This window comes from Brachionichthys hirsutus, chromosome 5, assembly GCF_040956055.1.
Source record: "Brachionichthys hirsutus isolate HB-005 chromosome 5, CSIRO-AGI_Bhir_v1, whole genome shotgun sequence".
Taxonomy (NCBI): Eukaryota; Metazoa; Chordata; class Actinopteri; order Lophiiformes; family Brachionichthyidae; genus Brachionichthys; species Brachionichthys hirsutus.
Window position 1 is genome coordinate 6,712,300 of NC_090901.1, and position 20,390 is coordinate 6,732,689.

A 20,390-nucleotide genomic window follows, 5' to 3' on the forward strand; every position below is an offset into this window, starting at 1 on the left:
TTGAAAGTTCAAAGGTCTTAAAACTAATCCAGCATAAAATAAAGAGATAAGAGACACACCTGGACGGACACACCTGGACGGACAAACATGAAACACCTCATTCAGGTAACTCATTAAATAAAGCAGGAACTAAAGAGGAAACAAGCGACAGATCAATCAATTCTGAAAGTAACCTTTTTGACCATCCTCTTGTCGAGCGGAGGATAAACTGGTAGTTAATTAAACGACGGTCCCTCCTTCCTGTGCAGACGAGTGGGTGTGGGGACAAATGTCCAGCGGCCGTCTGCAGATAGCGGGTTCTTACAATCAGTCTCAGGAGATCCTTTGGTTCTGGAGGGAAATGTTCGCAGTTCCAGTTCCAGCAGGAGAAGCTCCTCCCCCTCGCTTCCAGAAGTACTTCCTGTCTGATGACCTCACCGCCTCCTCATTTCACCTTGTCCATGGACAACACTGGCTCCTCCTCCTGACCAGCCACACCCCCTGCTGACTGACAGCAGGTGTGCTGATGATACTTCCAGTCCTGCAAAGCAAAGAAAAATGGATACCGATGAGTCAGTGGAAGCTGATTATCACTTATTGATCACACCAGAGACGACCACGGGGTCTGAAGCAGCCGGAAACTGATCATGACGGATTTTCTGATTTGCATTCATCCTCATCTTCAGATAGATTAGATTAAGACTAGAGAGAAAAGGTTCATTTATTAGATGAACCTGAGTTATCTTGAGAACGGACGATCGATGAAGAGCCTTACCTTCCTCTGACAGAAGGTGGAGCAATAGTTGACCTTGTGGCAACCCGTACACTCGCTCATCGCCATCCGACCACAGTTCACACACATCTGCTGCAGAACCGAGTCAGAACACAGAGCGACTCTTTAAATGTTAAAATGTTGCGCAGTTCATGCAGCAGCCACTAGAGGAATCTGCTGAGTTGACCGTTATTAAACTTATATAACAATAGCAACAAGCTGCAGTCAGGAAATTAATAATCTGCTGGTGGTGACTATTGAAAGTTATTTGAACTTTTTTGTTTTTTCCAGCATGTTGGTTACATATGGCGCTCAGGATCAGCACTGGACAGCTCCATAGGATATAGGATATGGAGCTGTCCAGTGCTGATCCTGAAAGTGACATCTTTTCCGCGGCGTTGACTCGGTAATGTTCTTTATCTTGCCCACTTCGGTTGGTTGTTTTGGTTTGTGCATGTCCATGACAAGACAAGGTGGTGGCTTTTTGGTTTTGCTTTGATTTTGTATCGATTATCTTTGTTCCTGCGTGATGATTGCATTTGAATGGAACTTTTCCACATTACTAGATGTGTTAATTTATTCCCATCACAAACTTTGGTTCATACTTATGATTTTTCTCATTTACAGTATGGCTTTATCTCTAACAATTTTAAAGTTACAACCTTTAAAAAGGTGGCTAAAGAATTAAATAAAATGATAAATAGTTATTTAACAGCATGTTAAGGAGTAGTTACATTTATTTTACATTAAATGACATTACATTTAGTTACATTTTTACTGTGTTACGGTTTACATGTGGCCCTTGGAGAAAATGAGTTTGACACCCCTGATCTACAGTCTGATGCAAATGATCTGTGTGTGTGTGTGGGTGTGTGTGCGGGTGTATGTGTGTTTCCTACATTGATGATAATCTCAGTTAACTCAGAGCCCCTCTTGGCCTCCAAGTCGTCCACCTGCTGAAACGTCACCTGATTCTGAAACGTCTGACTGAAACACTGGACACACACACACACACACACACACACATTAACCACGAGGAGGAGTTTTTCTCCTGATTTAATGCTGTTGGTCTAGTTCTCACCTCCTTCCTGGCCCGCTGACCTTTGACCCTGTTCACATCTCCTGGAGAGTTCTTGGCCTGTTCGATCAGAACCTTCAGCTGCTGGACGTTGCTCAGGAGGGTGTTCGCCAGCTCCTCCAGGTACAGCCAGGTGTTCTTCTGCGCATCATGAACCGCCGGGCCCCCGCCCCCCACCGGGCCCACGCCCCCCACCGGGCCCACCTCCAGCCCACTCATCAGCCTCACCGAGGCGGAGGCCACTGTGTCGTTCTTCCCCTGGACCAGCTGAGGAGTCACAGCCAGCGCCAGCGCCGGCAGAGCTGTGAGGACTGAGACAGGAAAAGACATTCTGTTGGTTCCGGTTCTGGAGCCGGTTCCGTTTGTTCACAGATCCAAACTCCGCCTCCACTGTGACCTTTCGTATGGAGATGGTCCCAAAAAAAAAAAAACGACACTGCCATCAAGATGCTCTTAAAGGGTATCTAAAAGATATTATTGATCAGAACGGCAGGCTTCTGATCGCTTCAGCGATTTGAAAGTTTCACCTAAATGACCTTGAACTTCGACCTGAAACTTTTGTGACTCAGCTTTTATTCATATATTTTTATTTGCTCCCAATAGTTTCCTAAAACTGCAGCAGAATTGGAACGGACCCAGAACCCACAGAACCCCTGGCTCTCCGATCCACTGGACCGGATCACTGAAGACAGCTGACGGATGCTACCTGCTGTGCTGGCGAACACTTCGCTCGGCGGCGTGCCTTCTGAGATGACGGCGGCGGCGGCATCGCTGGGCGGAGTCCGGTCAAAGGTCAAGGTGCTGGAGGAGGTGAACTGTCCTGATGGAGAGACTCTGACTGTGGAAGGAGGACAAAGGTTTCAGGTTGGGACAGACAGATCGTCTCATCGATCCGACACTGAATGCTAGTTAGAGGTGTCAAAGGTCAAGGGAGGAAGAGCGGCGCTCTGAACAAGCATTGTTTTTACTGCTGCACTGCTCCTCCAATCAGGCGCCGGCCGGAGGTCACCTGACGTACACGTGGTCCCGGGGGCCAGCGTGATGCTCTTGGTGACAGGGAGCTGCTTTTTGGGAGGCGTGGCCGGGGGTTCGTTGTCCTTCTTCCGTCTCTTGTATGGAACAAACAGGCGGACCGGACCGGTCTTCAGCGGGCAGAACACAGAAAGAAGACAGAAGTCAGACGACCCGCTTCCTGTCCCTAGACCTGGGTTCAAAACTCAAGTCTGACATTCAGAGTCTCCAGAGGTGGAGACGACGCCCCATCAATATCAAATGTTGATGGGAGGTTCAGGTTTCAGCCAGCCGATGGTCAAACACGTGTTGTGGTGCCGGGTCCAACGTGTTCCACGGATGATCTGACACCAGACATGTCATTCCGGTTGTCACGGTTACGTACCATATTGATGTTTTCTGGCACCACAGAGTTGCTTTCCTTCGGACACTGAACGAGACAAACACAAAGGACGTTACACGTCAACAAATTATGGTATTTAAACCGGCAAAAAATGATCCGTCCTTTTATGAAACGCCATCCGGACTTATCGGCGACGCATCGCGTGGACAAACACGCGAACGAAGCCGGCTCCTAAAACTCTCACTGGTAGCGGATGTTTCTTCCGCTATCGATGATAACTAGCTGACGAAGTGACTATTGATCCGCCCCTTGCTGACTCACCCCCGTCAGGTCGTCGCAGCAGGCAGAGCAGGTGCAGGAGGCGGCGTGGGGGTTCAGGATGTGCTCCTGCACACACACACACAACGTTCGTTACAACCCGATGCGCGGCGTGTCGGTGTGGTGTAACGATGCAGAGGGGGGGAGGGCGGTGGGACCTGTACGAGGCACAGCAGGGGTCTGCCGGCGTATCGGATGCTCCTCTTCCAGTCTTTGCTGCTCGCTCTTCCTGCCAGAGCCTCGAACTCCGTGGGCGCGAACCACTGCTGGTTGTGTCTGATGCAGCGACCTTTACCACCTGAACACGACACGGTGCGAGTGGAAACGAGTCACGCTCACGACCCTGGAGCAGCAGCCGCCTGAGATACTGCCGCTGGTCTGTCGCCACGGTAAACGGGTAATCTGGTGCCCTTGCCCCGCCCCTCAGTGCAGGTGTGATCACCTGAGCCCAGGCGACTCTTGTGGAGGACCCCGCTTATGTTCCTGCAGCGGATCGGTAACTCGTTGTTGTAGACCGAGGGGTCCCAGTTGTATTTGGAAGCAGCACCTTTGTCCTGGGGGGCACTCAGCCGGGTGGGTGGGTTCTGTGGGCCTTAGAGACGCCCCGGAGGATGAATCAAACAGACACATGCGGTTAACACGCTAATAGACCTGCTTTTCCTGCATCAAGCTAATTTAGCGCTTTTTTAAGGCTGTTAGGGGATTAACTAGCTTAACTTTATGATCCATTAAAATCATAAAGACACACACACACACACACACACACACACACACACACACGCACACACCTGATGTAATGGCAGCGGTGGCAGACTTCAGGCCAGCAGCCTCTACGATGCTACCATCAGTGTGAACGACGATCAAAGTGGCCTTCTGGGTGCCGAGACCTTCACCCAGCTGAAGGGTGGTCCTCCCGCTCTGTGACAGACACACACACACACACACACACATTAATGTAGAGATGGTGGAGTGATGGCCGGCCTCGTGGCAGCGCCCCAGCAGCCACTGGTGGGGTTCGGTGCCTTGCTCTAGGGCGTGTCAGCGGGAGGTGAACCGGCCACCATCCGGTCCTTGTGGACTGAGCTGCTGCCGCCCCACCAGTGTTGAAAGGAACCAGATGGAGACTGGACCGAGCCAAACGGGTTTCTTCTGCTCACCCTCAGGTGGTTATTCCAGACGGTCTCTCTCTCTCTGTCTGTGATTTGCATTCCGTTTGCCCCCAGAAACGTGAAGCCCAGGTTTGCTTTTACTGAATGTAATCTGCAGCAGACTCTGGCTGAAAGCAGAACCGACAGCGCTCTGCGGCTGCGGCTGAAACACAGGCTCAAATTTGAAGGATTGAGGTCCGGAATGAAACCAGTGAAGCCGACTTCGGATCCGATCTGACAGCACAGAGCAACACTGAGCATGTGCAGCAAGTAGCGTGACGGCCCATCGCCGCGTGCTGACCTACCAGCACGTGCTCCGGTAGGCTTCCCGATGTAGCAACGGTTGTGGTAAAAACATTGTCCTCTGCAGCTTGAACGTCTCCCATCGTCACAGTCGTCACCTCTGATCAAACACAACATATTTAGTCATCTTCAAGTCATTTATGTTCTGAATCAGAGTTTAATACCACAGTGCACAAGGGGGGGGGGGGGGGGGGGGGGGCAATTAACCACAATCTGTGTTTAAGTCAGATCCTGGAAGGACGGTTTAGCTGATGCCCCGAGACGCTCAGTGGTGAAATGCCATTTGTCATAACTCCACTATTCAGAATTTATCATCAAACAAATACAACATAAGCAGAAATGTATTATTTTTAATGTATTTAATTATGAAAGGGCATGATGTCACTGCGTTTCTATCTGGCGACACACTGTGGCCAGTTGGGGAATTGACACGAACAATTTACCTACAATTTCGTAGTTAACTGAATCAATACGTCGTATTGATTAACTTAAATGACGTCTTTCTTTACGTTTCGAAATGCACACACACACGCTTAGATTAAAATACATCATGTGACCAAAACATGGCCTTTTGACACTAAGCTATCTGAAATCGTGCGCCGGGCTAGCAGGGGAGACGAACACTAAAGTTGGAATTCTACTAAAGCAAAGTTTATTTTTGATGTCCTTAATAGCCGAAATTTTGAAAACGTGTTAACTTATCAGATCCAATACAAGAACCGCATTAAGCATCGGCTTTATTCTATCGATAGGCTATGAATCGTTAACTTCCACATACATTGAACAGAGTTCGGCAGCAGGATTCTCAGTCCAATATGACCGTCATAAGCGGTGAATGCAGATTTATTGAAGAACTGTGCATGTCCTGCGTGACTGTCGTTACCGGCTGAACGCCACCGGTAACAGAGGAGTCACCGGGCGCCGGTGTTCTTCCGTACATGCGTTATCATCGCGCTCTCCCTTAGCGGCCTGCTTGCTAGCTAAAGCCCGCCTTGCCTGCAAATTCCGCTTCAGCCTCGTGAGTGTTCGGCAAGGACTCGGCTCCGATGCCGATGTTTTCCGGATCGGCCATCGTCGTGACTTCGGACTCCGACTCGGTATCCGAGTCAGTCACCGGCGGCGTGCCGATGGGCGGTTCACCGAGCTCGGCTTCGTCCATTCCGCCAGAGAACGAGAAGACCCGAACGTGAACGAGGCAGAGCGGGTTCCGAAAACAGCCGAGTTGGCACGAACCAGCGAAGCACTCCGAATACGGAACCGACGAGCTACAAAAATCAACAGCGTTTACGAACGATAATAACAAATGACGGGAAACCGCAGCGAAAGACGCGAACACCTCCGGAGACTGTTCGGGCTCTCGGTTTATCAGTCGGAAAGGCGAGGGCGGAGACTGCCGAAAGAATACGAAAGAACACGAAATGATCTGAAGCAACGGGAACGTTACAGGAGGCAGAAACACAGAGCATTCTGATTATCGTTCGATTATCTGAACTGCAGAACATTTATTATTGTTTTTGAAATATGTTGTTGTTGTTGTTGTCCTCCTCATTTTAGGGGTCAACACCTTCTCCTCCCTCTCTGGGTTTCCTCCTCTCTATACCTGGCAGCTCCATCCTCAGCATCCTTTTCCACACAGTGTCATTTCACCGGCTGATCCACTGATCCGTGGTCCGGTTCTGATGCTGACATGCTCATTGTTGGTCGTCATGGGCGACCCTTCATTTATTTTATCCAACCAGCTACATTAATTAAGAACTAATTATCATTTATAATAACGACCTGGACCTAAGATGCATGTTTTTGGTGGTGGGAGCAAAGCTGGAGAACCCAGACAGAACCCACGGGGTCAAAGGTCACGCCGTCTCAGCGTGATGTAAATGTGAACGGCTCCATCGCCTGTTTTTCCGTGTGTGCTCCCTTAATCCTCCTGTGGCTGTAATCCACCTGTGAGAGCGTGACCTGACGTCAGCCTGCGGGGCGGGGGGGGGGCGTAAAGTGGGTGCTGTTCTCCGGGGCGGTTCTGCGTCCCCGTCAGCAGCAGCAGCCGGTGGTTTTACTCCCAGCAGGAGGAGCTGCAGCCTCCTCTCTGCTCCTCACCGAAGCCACAGATTGTTAATTAGATTAAGCGAGGCTTTCCACAGATAATCATTTACTGCTCCTGTTCTTTCCCTCTCATGGAGCGTTACCTGTGGCCGAACGCTCGCTGAAGCTCGGACCGAGGGTTCTGAAAGCGGACTGGTTCTGGCTGTGAGCTGGAGTTGTTGGAGCGGGTCTGTGGGCCGTGGTCCAGGAGCTGTGGCCGGGTTATGGGCTGGTCCCGGAGCTGCCGGAGGAATCGGACCGCTAACGGGAGGCGATGGGGGAAGCTTCTGTAAGTAAAGCCTTTCTGCTCAGACCTGTCTCTGCCTCTGAGGCAGTGAATCCGTCTTTTCCCACAGACAGTTTGCACGTCTTCCTGTCCTGCTGGGATTATTCCTCCACTGGAGGCCGGTGGAGATTTGTCTTATCTCGGCTCCTTCTCTTACATGTGCAGGTTTTTAGCGTGAACTGAAGCCTTTTATGTTCTGGACGTTCATCAAGTTTGTGGTGGCGACTTGTGTTCAGCGCTTCTCTCTCTCCTTCGGCCTTCAGGCTGTTTCTCCTTTGCTCAGATTAAGCCTGGGATGACTGATTGACAGATTACAGCTAAAGGCACAGAGGTTGGCACCTTTTGAAGAACAAACATAAAGGCTTTCGGTTCCCACACCAGTGAGCACCAGACTCTATAGCGGTCTCAGGATTAGAATATCCCTGGAGGGGGGGGGGGGGGCCTGTCGGGTCCCGGCTGTTCTTTTTGGGGCTCAGGACCTGGACCCGCCTGATGTGGGGCGGTATACTCGCTGGTTCTCAGGCGGAGCTGGGTCGGTTTGGATGATGGAAGAGATATTTATTCACACACAACACATCTTCCTGCCTCCTCTTAGCAAGACTCGGGTTTCAATTGTCAAATACATGAAAGCTGATTTAGAAAAAGATCCAGAACTGAATTGAACCTGTGCTTTTCCATCATCATATAGCCCAGATCATATAATCAATACAGCAATTAGAACCCTTCCACCACAAACTAATGTCATTGATCCAACTGTTCGGTTCTATTATCAGTGAAAATAAAGTTTTTTCCTGTGTGGTGCCCCCCCCCCAACAGTCTCTAAGTCCCCGTCAGACCAGCTCTACAACCTGGGCTGCCCTCTGAGTCGCTGCTTTTTGGGGGAGTCCCCCGTCGAGTCCCAGGGGACGCAGACATGGCCGGCAACTCTTCTGGTGGCTCCAAACATGGCCGACGTGGCGAGGCCAACCACGAGGCGGAGTCCAGCGGCTCGCTGCAGGAGCTGCGCTTGTTAATGGAGCTGAGAGGAGCCGAGGCTGCCGCCAGGATCCAGGAGTCATACGGAGACGTCGGCGGAATGTGTGCCAGACTGGGAACGTCGCCCGTGGAAGGTGAATGTGTTTGTTTGTTTGTTTGTTTATGTTCGTGGCTGCATCGTGAAAATGGACCCTTCCTCTCAGATCAAACCATTGTTTGCAGAAAAGAATGAAAACGTTCAGTGGATTTTGGAGGGAGGCGGCGTCAGCCTCGAGTAAAGAGAAAAAACGCCTAAATGACTGGAATATTGAGTAACATGGCAATCACTAATGCGTGAGTGGCATTCAGGGCCGCCTGGGAGGGTGTGTCCTCTTTCAGGTGATCGGAGGAGGAGTTAAAGAGAAGAACACGGGGCTGCACGTGTGTGTGTGTGTGTGTGTGTGTGTGTGTTCGGTGCATAACAATGGACTCTCTGATAAACTCCAAATGGTTAGAACGACTCCTGGAACCTACGGAACCGAATGTCAGCCTCTAGCGTGTCGGAGCAGAAGTCTGCACTCTGACATTTACCTGCTCATCATTAATGCATGCCGTCGGCTTTCTGTCAGTAAACACCTTCAGCGCTTCCGACTCCTGTTGGCAGATAAAATGTCAGCATATCTTTAAATCAGTGTGTGTGTGTGTGTGTCTGACCGCTGGGGGATGTGATCCCACTCACCTGGAAGCAATGAAGGATCTGATTTTCATTTTCAGACAGGAAATCCTGCTCAGAATCCTGTTCCACGTTCGGGTCAGCTTCAGCCGCGTGTCCTGCTGCCTGCTTCCAGCGCCACGCTCCCGCAGGGACACGAACGCACCGCCATGATAATCCCTGCCTCAAATTCAGCTCATTGAAGATTGCCTCAAATGTTTCTCCGAGCCTCGCCACCTAATCCGATGTTGGATTTGTTTATAGTGAATTTGAAATAAAACACAGATCAGCGGTTCGGCCTGTAAAACCCAGATTAAACAAAAAACGGTGCGTCCAGTTCCTTTTTGGTCTTTGTCTAATTCCTGACTGGATCTGTTGCTCGGTTGTTTTTCACGTTAAAGAACATAAAGGAAGCAGCTCAACAGGTGGAGGTGGAGGAGCCGACACTTACTTCCTGCTTGCTGCTGACTGAGATCAATAACCGGGGGGGGGGGGCACAGGGCAAAAGGACCTAAGGGTGTCTGTTTCTCTCGGATTTAAAATACACTTCTGAGTTTGAGCAAATGCTTGAGTTTCTGAAGATGTGACAGCGAAGCGTCTTAAAATAGTGATTGACTTTCATGTTTAGCGGTGGCAGATGGATCAATCATCGAGTGCTGTGACGTAGTCAAGACGCCAAACGGAGGACACGTCACTGATTCTGTCTTTGTGTCCGATGCTGCAGGGTTAGATGGAGCCACGGAGGACATCGACCGGAGACAAAGGGAGTTTGGACAGAACCTCATCCCTCCTAAAAAGCCAAAAACGTTTTTGCAGTTAGTGTGGGAGGCCCTGCAGGACGTGACGCTCATCATCCTGGAGGTGGCCGCCATCATCTCCCTCGGCCTTTCGTTCTACAGGCCGCCGGACGCTGGCAGACAGAGTGAGTGTCAAACATCTCTACCTGGTGTATGAAAAGGAAAAGGTCTCTGATGTTCTGCCGGGTCTCTGTTTTAACGCCCAGCCCACTAGTTTTCAGTCAGCGCTGTCTTTTCCAACAGATTACCGACCTGCTTTAATAAATCCTGAGAACAGAGATCTGTTTTTATCACCCCAGATTAAATAGGTTCGGCCTCCTGCACACGGAGGTCAGAGGTCACATCCCTTCAGGCTGAACAGGTTGAGAAGCAGGGTTTACCGCGCATCCACACGCGTATTTGAGTAAAGGCATCTCTGCCGTCTCTGCTCAGACTGCGGCAGTGCCGTCGGCAGCCTGGACGAGGAGGGCGATGCAGAGACCGGATGGATCGAAGGCGCCGCCATCTTGCTGTCGGTGGTGTGCGTCGTCCTGGTGACGGCCTTCAACGACTGGAGCAAAGAGAAGCAGTTCCGTGGCCTCCAGAGCCGCATCGAGCAGGAGCAGAAGTTCTCCGTGGTGCGAGCGGGGCAGACCATCCAAATCAAAGTGTCCGAGATCGTCGTGGGAGACGTTGCACAAGTCAAGTATGGTAAGAGGAGGAAGAGGAGGAAGAGGAGGCACTAATGGTGGGGAGCGCATCGATTGGAGGAGACTCTGGTCATGATCGGAGCTTTACTTCTTCGTTTGCGTCCTGCGTGTTTAAGATTTACTTTATGGACCGTTATGGTTCTGAGGGACTGCTTAAAAGTTATTTTGAAGGCCACAGAGGAATGATGTCAGTTTCCGATCAGGGATTCCAAACGGTCTCCTGGTGATCGTCTTTATATTCCCGTTTGTTGATTGCAGTTAGAAGGTGATAAAAGCAGGGTTGGTGTTCATAACGCCTAACGTCTGCTGCTCGCTGATGTTTTCCACCTGCAGTCAAGGTGTGAAGGAGGAATGACCATCTCTCTGCGTTTCCAGGCGACCTCCTCCCAGCGGATGGAATCCTGATCCAGGGCAACGATCTGAAGATTGACGAGAGCTCTCTGACCGGCGAGTCGGACCACGTGAGGAAGAGTCTGAACAGAGACCCCGTGTTGCTTTCAGGTACTCGACTCTACTCACCTCAAATGGCAGATGAGTCCAGAGTGACCTGCAGCTCCGGGACCAGCCCATGTGTGCTCTTCAATCAGACTCGTTCACCTGTAATCAATTTGTAAAAAAAACAAACAAAAAAAAAGTATGCGGCTATCTCTATCTAGTATTGATTATTGGGTAGAGATGAGATGTTGCCCCACAGCAAGAAGGTCCTGGGTTGAAATCCTCCTTGGACCTTTCTGTGTGGCGTTTGCGGGTTCTATCCCGGTTCTCCGGGTTCCTCCCATGTCCAGAAACATGTGCTGTGGGGACTGTAATGGGAGGCTAGGGTTAGGGTTTGTGGTCCCTTGTTGAACTTGTCCAGGAAGGAATTAATTTAGTAGTAGGTGATCAGTACAGTGGCGCAGTGGTTAGAAGAAGAAGAAAGCCTTTATATGTTACACTGCAAGCACATAATGCCTCTGCCTCCCCTGCCCGCACGTCTCTGATCTATATCTGTATATCTGTATAGTGCTGTCTTTGCTTGGTGCCGTAGTCACATGACCCCCCGCCCACTTTGAGGCTCTCTTTCTTAACAGGGACCCATGTCATGGAGGGTTCTGGTAAGATGCTGGTCACTGCTGTGGGCGTGAACTCTCAGACCGGAATCATCTTCAAGCTACTGGGGGCTGGCGAGGAAGGAGACGGCAAGGACAAGAACAAGAACAAGGCTGAGAAAGACAAGAGGAGGAAAGACAAAGAGAAGAAGAAAGAGGAGCAGAAAAAGAGAGAGAAGAAAGAGAAGAAAAGTAAACTCTCATCTGAGTCGCTTGGCAGTGATGCTGTTATTGGCGCACGCATGTTGCCATGTAAGGTGCAAGGATCGTGATGGCACGCCATTTATTTATGACTGACACCTGCTTTTTGTTTTTCATCGTCAGGTAAAAAAGATGACAAAGGCAAGAAAGGTGAGGTCAGCGTTGTGTCCTTTATGACCTGCCCAGTGACCAGGACTGACTGGTTTCAGATTCTAGATTTGCTTTATTGTCATTCAGACACCGTCCAACGGATACAGTGCCGAGCCAAAGTACGTTTCCTCGGCCGTTAATAAAAAACAAGAAATATAAAAACATCTTAGCAGTCAAAGCAATAAGTGAAATGGTAAAACATAAAAGGGAAATGGTTTAAAACTGCAATATAAATATCAATATAGTAAATAGAGGAGTGGTAAAATAATTGCGCATAAACCAGAACTGCACTAAAAGGATATTCCTGAGAGAAGGGATTCTGCGTGCCTTATTCCAGAGATGAATTATTTAAAAGTCTGATGGCAGTTGGGAAGAAGCTCTCACAGAACCGTGCAGGGGGGGGGGGGGCTCTTCTTCCTGAAACCAATTCCTGGTCCTCCACTGTAGTGCCGTCTGCATAATTAATAGTGATTGCTGCCAAATGTTGCACAGCAGTCACGTGTCATGAAAGTGTATAGCAGGGGGCTCCAGACGCAGCCCTGGGGAGAACCAGTGCTGAGCAGTGTGGTGTTGTTCCCCACCCGTCTGTCTGCCACAAAGGCAAGGATCCAGTTTTGAAGTGGTGTGTTCAAACCCAGTGGGCCCAGTTTATTAACCAGATGCTGGCGGATAGTGGTATTAAACGAACAGCATCCGGGACCCGTGCGTTCCTCTTCTCCAGATGTTCCAGGCTCCGGCTTGGGTCCCAGTGTCTCACGGCAGTTCCTGCTGGTCCGTCTTGGTTCAGAGCGTCTCTGTGGTTGACCGGCAGCAGCAGGCGCTCCTGATTTTGTTGATGGTGATTAGGACCAAGCAGATTATGGACCTTAAGCTCGGCAGCTGCTTTCTTCTCCTGCCTGCTGCTGCTGCCTGTCCACTAATAGCCTCTTTACTGAGCTGGGATCAGCGTCACACACAAACGCCCCTCCCGGTGTCACGGAGCACCAGGGGCGATTGGTTATTTTTGTAGTGTGGTTACCTGTGCTGTGAGGATCCAGAGCAGCAAAGGCGATGAGTAGTGTAGTTTGGAGCTCTTTAACCTTATAGAAGTAACACACACACACACACACACTGGAACAGCGGCTCATATAGGACTCAACAATGTGCTATAGCATATATAGGATGGTGTAACTTGCTTTTTGGGTTGCCATGGTTACTCATTATAGTTGTATATTATACCTGCTTCCACCGTTTAATGTGAAATAGCTCGCTGCTATCGACCACCTTGTCCCCTCATCCTGGCTTTTCTTTGACTGGTGCCTTTCACCTGGACATTTTACTGACTTTCTGTCATCCTCTGTAGGAAATAACAAGGACGGCGCTATTGTGGAGATGCAGCCACTCAACGAGGACGGAGGACCAGAGAAGAAGAAAAGCCTCCCAAAGAAGGAAAAGTCTGTCCTCCAGGGGAAGCTAACCAAGCTGGCCGTTCAAATCGGCAAAGCAGGTTCAAAACTTTATTGCTAATTCTCTGAGGCAGGGCTGCTTAACAAGTGCATGTCCAGACCGGTCTAAGCTGCCTCTGTCTCCATCCGTCTCTGTCTTCAGGTCTGTTCATGTCAGCTCTCACTGTCATCATCCTCATCACTCGCTTCCTGATAGATACCTTCTGGATTCAGGGAGTATCCTGGACTGCCGAGTGTGTACCCATATACGGGCAGTTCCTGGTCAAGTTCTTCATCATCGGCGTGACGGTGCTGGTGGTGGCCGTGCCTGAAGGTCTTCCTCTGGCCGTCACCATCTCACTAGCCTATTCAGTCAAGGTGTGTTTGTACAGCGTCACACATCCTGACTTTTCCACAGTGATCCTATCATTTCCTAACATTTACCTTTGTTTTATGCGGTATGGTCTTGTTAATTGTTGGAGCAGTGGGGGGGAACCTCGGGAGCCCCGTCTGAACAAGCCCGGATCAATCTGTTGCTGCTTTAAATGTCTGATGATAAAAAAAGTTCCTAACTCTTTTCAGAAAATGATGAAGGACAACAACCTTGTCCGCCACCTGGATGCCTGTGAGACAATGGGCAACGCCACCGCCATCTGCTCCGACAAAACGGGCACGCTCACCATGAACCGCATGAGAGTGGTGCAGGCCCACATTGCAGGGCGCTACTACAAAAAGGTTCCGGAGCGGGACCTGATTCCTGCCAAGATCCTGGACCTGCTCGACGTGGGCATAGCGGTCAACTGCGCCTACACCACCAAGATTATGGTGAGCTGTGAGAATAGTCATCCATTCAGGAAGCTCTGGGAGTGTAACATGTTGGTTTGGAGAACCGCCACCGCGGGTCAGGACTCATCTGGTCTCTGCTTTCAGAACACAGGGGAGATAAATCGGTCCGGCAGGTGATGAGAGTAAATGAGATGAAAACAGTTTCAGTGTTTGAAGCATTTTTGACATAAAGAATATAAAAACTCTAACCCTAACCCAATTATCTAGTCTGTCAATAGAAGACTAAACCCAACTCACTCGTCTCACCTGCTATTGGACACACCACAAAGTGATCTAAAGGAAGGGCTGATTTTCCAGCTAACCCGAGCTGCGCAGAATGATCTTTGATCTAGGAACAGCAAGCAGGTATTACCTGGCTGTTCCTCTGCTTCCTGCAGCCTCCGGAGAAAGAGGGTGGGCTTCCTCGCCAGGTTGGGAACAAGACGGAATGTGCCTTACTGGGACTCTCCCTTGAGCTGCGCCGGGACTACCAGACCATTCGCAATGAATTGCCAGAGGAGAAACTCTTCAAGGTCTACACCTTCAACTCTGTGAGAAAGTCCATGAGCACCGTGATCAAAAACCACGATGGCAGCTATCGAATGTTCAGCAAAGGGGCCTCTGAGATCCTGCTCAGGAAGTAGGTTTACAGCAGCTCACGCAGCTCCCGACTCGGATCAAAGTCACAACCTGTAAATCCTGCCTGCAGGTGCTGTAAGATCCTGATGGCCAGCGGTGAGGACAAAGTCTTCAAACCGCGGGACCGAGACGATCTGGTGAAGACGGTGATTGAGCCGATGGCATCAGAGGGGCTGAGGACCATCTGCCTTGCCTACAGAGACTTCCCGACCACTGAGGAAGAGCCTAACTGGGATGATGAAGCCCACATCCTCACTGGCCTCACCTGCATCGCCGTCGTTGGCATTGAAGATCCTGTCCGTCCTGAGGTGGTACCGCAACACACAAGGAGGCAACCAGGCTCATTGAAAATGTAGTCAGGAAGCATCATCATGTGTCACTGACATGTTTTCTCTGGTGTCCTCATCAGGTACCAGAAGCCATCAGAAAGTGTCAAAGGGCCGGCATCACTGTCCGCATGGTGACCGGAGACAACGTCAACACTGCCCGGGCTATCGCCACCAAATGTGGCATCCTGCAACCTGGGGATGACTTCCTGTGTATGGAGGGCAAAGAGTTCAACCGACGCATCCGTAATGAGCTGGGGGAGGTCAGAGAAATGTCTGGACGGAAAGGCGGCAAAGTCCGTCGCATGGACCTGAAGACATCACATTCACATTCTGGCCATCAAAGAATATTTAATGTCATCATCACTTTGAATCTCTTGAGCCCGACCACTTCTTTACTCTTACAGTACTACTTCATGCTAGACGCTGAACTGAATTTATGACTTCATATTTATGACATCATATTTATATCTTTCCTCCTCCTCCAGATTGAGCAAGAACGCATTGATAAGATTTGGCCAAAGCTGAGAGTCCTCGCCAGGTCGTCGCCAACTGACAAACACACTCTGGTTAAAGGTAAGAGCCAGTGATTGGAGAACTATACTGTTTAAAGAGGGTAAAAATAATACCCCCCCAAAAAAAAACAAATTAAAATAAAATAAAGGTGATAATCACGCATCCTAAGGCGATCACATTCAGAGCATACCTGTCTTCGTTGGGTCAATATGTGTCTCTCAGTTGTGTGTCTCTGTGCCATCATCTCAGGTATCATCGACAGCACTGTGTTGGAGCAGAGGCAGGTTGTCGCGGTAACAGGGGATGGAACAAATGATGGTCCTGCCCTGAAGAAAGCAGATGTTGGCTTTGCAATGGTAACGAACTTCACTGATATCATTAAACAACTCCTTCTGGCCATGAGTTAACGTCCTTAACTCATGGCCTGACAACACATCGCTCACATGATCACGTTCAGACTATGTGACGTCACTCTGACGGAGGTGCCAGGGTCGGACTTCAGGGAACAAAGATATGAATACACAATAACGGTGTGTACGATGTGTTTGGACAAAACTAATGAAGTCAGAAAAGGCGACGGTGACCTTTCCTGTCACACTTGACACCCATTGTCATCACGGAACCACTGCCCTGTGTTTTTACAGATGGAGCCATCCACCCGTTAACGTGTACCAATGTCCTGTCCTGGTGGAGTTGGTGCACCAGGACAGGACGTTGGTTCGTCTCAGGGCCCACCTCCAGAGATCAGTCCTGGTCCAGACCGAGGCTCAGGGGTTGGGTTCAGCGTAACATTTATGGAAGCTAGCTTACATGCTGCGCTTTGCAGGGCATTGCAGGGACGGATGTGGCGAAGGAGGCTTCTGACATCATCTTAACTGACGATAACTTCAGCAGCATCGTGAAGGCCGTGATGTGGGGCAGGAACGTCTACGACAGCATCTCCAAGTTCCTGCAGTTCCAGCTCACTGTCAATGTGGTCGCCGTCATCGTGGCCTTCACAGGAGCCTGCATCACGCAGGTGAGGCCCGCCGGCCGCTGCCAGCCGCAGGAACAGAGTCACGTCTCAGCTTCAGTTCAGTCTGGAGTGTTGTCGGGTTTCATCCCAGTCGCACACACGCAAATCACAAATTGAGAACCATTTCATTTGTAAAGATGTGTGAATGTATGTTTTAGGAGCCCATCAAAGCCAGTGTGTGTGTGTGTGTGTGTGTGCGCTTCCAGGACTCTCCTCTGAAAGCCGTGCAGATGTTATGGGTCAACCTCATCATGGACACCTTCGCGTCGCTGGCCCTGGCCACGGAGCCTCCGACAGAGGCCTTGCTGCTCCGGAACCCCTATGGGCGGAAAAAGCCGCTCATTTCTCGCAACATGATGAAGAACATCCTGGGTCACGGAGTCTACCAGCTGACTGTGATCTTCACCCTGCTCTTCGTTGGTCAGTGAATGCACCACGGCTCCATGGTCTCACACCTTTTTGTGTTTTTAATTCTGGATCCACGTGAAACCAGAATCAGAGCGCTGAGAATAAACAGGAAGAGGAACTTTGGCTGGAGAAAGTCGTTATCTGTTGAAAAGTCTTTTACTCAGTAGTGATTAAGTCTTCCACTCACAGGTGAGAAGATGTTTGACATCGACAGCGGCAGGAACGCCCCCCTCCACGGCCCGCCCTCCGAGCATTACACCATCGTGTTCAACACATTCGTCCTGATGCAGATCTTTAACGAGCTCAACGCTCGCAAGATTCATGGCGAGAGAAACATCTTTGATGGCGTCTTCAACAACCCCATTTTCTGCACCATCGTCCTGGGAACCTTCCTCATACAGGTATGAGGCAGTCATCACACCTGCACGGCAAAATGAGACCAAAACACTTCTGGTGTCACTTCTCTTTCTGTAGATCTTCATCGTGCAGTTTGGTGGGAAACCGTTCAGCTGCGTGGGTCTGACCATCGAGCAGTGGCTGTGGTGCGCTTTCTTTGGCCTGGGCAGCCTCCTATGGGGACAGGTGAAACGCGTTTGTCCTTTGTTATAGCAGTGGACAGTGGACAGGAAGTGAAACAGAAAGCGAAGTTGATACTGACGATACTAGATGATAATAAAACCCTCTAAACCTTCGGGACATGAGTGTAGCGTTTGTGTTGGTTCCTCTCTCAGCTGATGTCCAGCGTCCCCGCGAGCTGGCTGAAGTTCCTGAAGACGGCGGGTCACGGCACGCAGCGGGAGGAGATCCCCGAGGAGGAGCTGGAGGAGATGAAGGACATGGATGAGATCGACCATGCTGAGATGGAGCTGAAGAGGGGCCATGTGCTGTGGTGCCGTGGCCTGAACCGTATCCAGACACAGGTAAAGGGCTTTGATCTTCTTTGTGATCTTCATTCTGACTTGAGCATGAGCCTTTCTACGTCTATTTATATGAATAAGAATAAATCTGAACTAATGATTTCAAGATTTTTTTCATAAAACAGTTTACCTGTAGTGAAAAACACTTGATAAATGTTACAAGTTTATAAAAATTCACAATCCTATACAGGGGTGTCTGAAGATAGCGGGGACCCCCACACCGTTTTTGTTTTTATTTTTAGCATTAAAATCATTCTTATGATGTATGTCCTCCTACACATTTATATCAAACGCTATATTTGGCCCATCGTTGCGGAGGACACAAATGAGAATAACATGAAAAAAATGAAACCCTGATCTCGTTCCTTTTCGTGTCTCAGATTCGCGTCGTCAACGCCTTCAGGGACAGCGTGTCCCCCTACGAAGGCCTGGAGACGGCTGAAGCCCGGAGCTCCATCCACAACTTCATGAGCCACCCGGAGTTCCGCATCGAGGACTCTGACAATCAGATACCACTCATAGATGAGGTGGAGGGTGAGGACGACGCCCCCACCCAACGCAACGCCATCTTCATTCTGCCACAGCCGACTGGATTGTCCAACCCGCCGCCTCACCCATCCTCCCCCAACCAGAACAACAACGCCACGGACTGCATCTTCCCGCTGCATAAGGACGCCTCCAGGCCCGGGCTGGTCCTGTCCAACTCAGCGGGGTTGCCGCCGTGTCCCGGGAGCCCCCTGCACAGCCTGGAGACCTCACTCTGAAGCCCCGGCCTCTGACCTGATGGTCAGGTGTTCCTGGACAGAACAAAAACACTCTTCAAACAGACGGGTTCTGACTGGTTCCTGTTGGGAACTCACCTGTTGGTTTTTAGAAACGTTGCCAGGTGTTCACACAGACTGGTGTTTGCTTCTTTTCTTTAATAGACATGAACTCTGCAGTTGTTTAGGTGAAGAGTGTCCGTGAGGTGACCGATCAATAATCAATAATGACATGTAAATATTCATGTCATGTTGTAGCCAGATCTCTGTGTGACTTCAGCAAACGAGCTAACATGAGATGACAGTGATGAGTTCAGACTAGTTTGTGTTGAGGTTTAACTAATCTGTGACTGGAATGTTTAGTCAGTCATCTTTAACTTGGGGGGGGGGGCTGCTTACAGATGGTGTATTTGTAGACAGAAAAGTGTCAAAATAAATGTCTGACATTGGATTTTATTACAATTATTAAAACAACTTCTGGAGCATGATGTTTGTCACATATCAAGTTGTAGTACAGCTCATGACAGTTGGACTGACTTTTTCTATATACGTAAATACAAATGCATTCGTCCGTGTAAAATGTTTTATTTTATTATAAGATTGTAACTCATTGAGATAATGTCACATCTAATGGCTCAACAATAAGTCAGATAGTAAATCTATTCAAGCTGCCCTTCATGATGTATGTATATATATTCCATTGTGTATACTATATATATATACATATACAATATATACATTTATAAATGCCTATATGTGAATGTGAACATTTATTTAGTCTTAAGGACTACAATCCCCACATGTCTGTTCACTGTTTCGTCACTGGCTTGTGACCAATAGCAGCGTGTGTCTGAGCCACGTGTCCAGCGGAACGGGAGATTTGAAATGTTCCTGGGTGCTGTGTTTTTCTCGTTTCGTTCTGACGGCGAAAGAGAACACATTCGTGACTTCTTGGATAAACTTGAGGTTTGTAGTCGTTTCTATCATCATATTCTCCCCGTGAGCTCAGGAACACAGTTAGGGGCGCGTCGGTCGTTTGATTTAAGATAGTTTGTGGCCTCAGAAACGCAGCCTCGCGGTTAGTGCGGTTAGCAGGAGCTAACGTAGCATCGCCAGGTTCTCCCTTGTGCCGGTTTCAAGCACGGATAAAAGCAGAGAGTTGCGTCAGGAATGGCGTCCGGCGTAGAAATGTGCCACGCCACAACATGCAAATGACCATAAATGATAAAGTCAGACCGGATCGGTCGAGGCCCGGGTTAGCAACGACCGCCGGCAGCGTTGTTAACCCGCGGGACGCTGCTGGAAGCTAGAATACTGTGGGTCGAAGAAGAGGAGGAAGAGGAGTTCGTCAGCAGTGAGAGAAGAGGGAATGGAAGAGTTGAGGACTGAGAGTCGGGACGATGAAGGGGAAAAGCTAGAGAGCTGGCGGACATGATGATGATGAGGAGAACGGTTGGTGCGTTGTGTGTCCTGAAGGAGGTGTTTGCAGGTGACGTTGTGCTCTGGGGCAGCAGGGAGAGGAGGATCTGGGGAAGTGGAGGTCGTGTTGCGTTCTCGCCGTCGCTCCGCTGGTTGTCGTGTTCGTGTGACGTGTTGTGGTTCCATGTCAGTCCAGGTCTGAACCGGATCGGGGGCGTTTCCCAGCAGG

The 20,390-nt window shown here is 49.8% G+C and overlaps 2 protein-coding genes across 2 annotated transcripts; one reads left to right on the forward strand and one right to left on the reverse strand.

Annotated features, from left to right (window-relative positions):
- Window positions 1-2: 2 nt before the first annotated feature.
- On the reverse strand, window positions 3-6,111 carry deaf1 (DEAF1 transcription factor). The gene is made up of 13 exons (XM_068739966.1): window positions 5,949-6,111; window positions 4,955-5,052; window positions 4,290-4,419; window positions 3,944-4,093; window positions 3,660-3,799; window positions 3,505-3,570; window positions 3,226-3,270; window positions 2,848-2,971; window positions 2,536-2,667; window positions 1,833-2,140; window positions 1,651-1,746; window positions 755-844; window positions 3-520 (listed from the first exon to the last, which is right to left on the reverse strand). The coding sequence occupies exons 1-13, from the start codon at window positions 6,109-6,111 to the stop codon at window positions 425-427; spliced, it is 1,638 nt and encodes a 545-aa protein (XP_068596067.1). The 3' UTR covers window positions 3-424.
- A 1,196-nt stretch (window positions 6,112-7,307) lies between these two features.
- LOC137893987 (plasma membrane calcium-transporting ATPase 1-like) lies at window positions 7,308-18,745 on the forward strand. Its single transcript, XM_068739442.1, has 21 exons — window positions 7,308-7,323; window positions 8,137-8,429; window positions 9,711-9,908; window positions 10,216-10,473; window positions 10,848-10,973; window positions 11,543-11,752; window positions 11,885-11,911; window positions 13,254-13,397; window positions 13,499-13,713; window positions 13,918-14,160; window positions 14,559-14,800; window positions 14,870-15,107; window positions 15,209-15,388; window positions 15,614-15,701; window positions 15,891-15,997; window positions 16,468-16,659; window positions 16,863-17,076; window positions 17,254-17,465; window positions 17,539-17,646; window positions 17,796-17,984; window positions 18,362-18,745. The coding sequence occupies exons 2-21, from the start codon at window positions 8,234-8,236 to the stop codon at window positions 18,743-18,745; spliced, it is 3,771 nt and encodes a 1,256-aa protein (XP_068595543.1). The 5' UTR covers window positions 7,308-7,323; window positions 8,137-8,233.
- Window positions 18,746-20,390: the final 1,645 nt, after the last annotated feature.